Source organism: Propithecus coquereli, unplaced genomic scaffold (genome assembly GCF_000956105.1).
Source record: "Propithecus coquereli isolate 6110/MARCELLA unplaced genomic scaffold, Pcoq_1.0 Scaffold119, whole genome shotgun sequence".
NCBI lineage: Eukaryota > Metazoa > Chordata > Mammalia > Primates > Indriidae > Propithecus > Propithecus coquereli.
Window position 1 is genome coordinate 119,865 of NW_012135969.1, and position 1,768 is coordinate 121,632.

General features: G+C 41.7%; 1 protein-coding gene across 1 annotated transcript in view; it reads left to right on the forward strand.

Annotated features, from left to right (window-relative positions):
* Positions 1-797, forward strand: part of KPNA2 (karyopherin alpha 2 (RAG cohort 1, importin alpha 1)) — a 9,297-nt gene extending 8,500 nt beyond the window's left edge. Inside the window, exon 10 of the mRNA XM_012659512.1 lies at positions 224-797. Within this exon, the coding sequence (XP_012514966.1) occupies positions 224-538 (315 nt within the window). The 3' untranslated portion in view covers positions 539-797. The remainder of the gene's footprint in view (positions 1-223) is intronic.
* Positions 798-1,768: the final 971 nt, after the last annotated feature.

The following is a 1,768-nucleotide window of genomic DNA, read 5'->3' on the forward strand; positions in this document are numbered from 1 at the left end:
TTCAGCCTCCTGAGTAGCTGGGACTATGGGCATGTGTCACCACAGCTGGCTAATTTTTCTATTTTTTGTAGAGTTGAGGTTTCCCTGTATTGCCCAGGCTGGTTTCAAACTCCTGGCCTCAAGTGATCCTCCTGCCTTGGCCTCCCAAAGTGCTAGGATTTTAGGTGTTGAGCCACCTATCCCAGCCTCAACTTAGTTTTCTATTACTGTAGTATGCCTTAAGCTATTCAGACCCTCCCTCTCCCAGGCAGGCATTCATTATTTGGCAAAGTTTCAGCAGCCCTCCTTCCCCTTTTGTCAAATATTAGAATGTGGTACGGGGTTACAGGTAAAATATGCCGACAAAGACCTTAAGAGTAAATACAGACTTCCAGGCAGCCTACTGCTTAGAAATGTGCCACATTTGTGGGATTATATTATTGTTTTTTGTTTGTTTCATTTCCAGGAAGAGGAAGATCAAAATGTAGTGCCAGAAACTACCTCTGAAGGCTATACCTTCCAACTTCAGGATGGGAATCCCAGGACCTTTAACTTTTAGGTTGTACAGTCAAGGCATAAAGTTGTCGTGTACTGTTTGGTATAAGTTGGTCTTACTGTTTCTCTACTAAGAACTCTTTTTAAATGTGGTTTGTTATTGTAGCACTTTTTACGATGAATCTATACTTGAACAGTTCCAAACTGTACATACTGTATGAAGCCTGTCCTCTGAAGGGGGTTCTTATTTCTATGTGAAATTTCATATCTTGCAGTGTCCTGTAAATAAAGATTAAAGTCCACCCTTTTCTTTACTTCACCATCCCTATATGTTGCTTTCTAATTTGGGGCTCTTGATGTTGCAAGTGAAGGGTAACCAAACCACACTGATGTGGCCCGAGAGGTAGTCCTGGTTTTATTCATTTGATGTAAAGTTTGTGATGTCATCAAGGATGCAAAGGTGATGACTTTCCCTGCTTGATTCTGAGTCCTGGCTTTGGTGGATGCTGTGTTCCTTCTTGGTAATAATGGCTGTTGGCACATCTACACTTTACATTCTCTTCACTCCAGGCAGAAAAAGTTTCAGAAGTTTTCACAGAGGAATGAATAAAATTTCTCAGAAGCCCCCAGCCAATGTTCCCTTAAGTCTCACTGGCCAAGAAGATGGGCTAAAAATCTTAAATTTAGTCATGGGTCCTAGGGCTACAAGTGGAATTCATTCCTCCCAGACTTCAGGACTGAAGAGGTTCCAAGTCAATCCTGGCTGCACATTGGCATCGCCTGGGAAATTTTACCCAGAAGTTATGTTTAGTTTATGAGGGGCGAGGGTCCAAGTATTGTGTCGTCTTTTTTTTTTTTTCAAAATGTAACTCCCAAGTGCTCCTGTACAGTGCAGGTTGATAGCCACTACTCCAAGGAGTATCTGTGCTGTCACCAGCACGGGGAATGGATTCTCAGTAGAAACTGCAAAGTGTTAACTACAGCAATCCGTGAGTCAGGAAAAATGAAATGTATCTTGAAAGTACGGTGCTACAGTTTCTCCTCATTTGCTTAGTGGAGAAGTAATGAGCCAAACCACTGCTGAAATCTGACAGGTTTATCTGCCTTTTTTCCATAGAAGATAAAAAGCTATTGGTGGTAGAAGTGGGGGTGTGGGTGTAAAGTGATTTGTGACCTTAAAGGGCTACTGCACTCAGTAAAGTAAAACATTTTTTAAGTCAGTAGTAATATAATGCTAGAAAATTCCATTTGCCTTCCTGGCTACAAGGATTTTCTTTCCCCAGTTCATCAACGT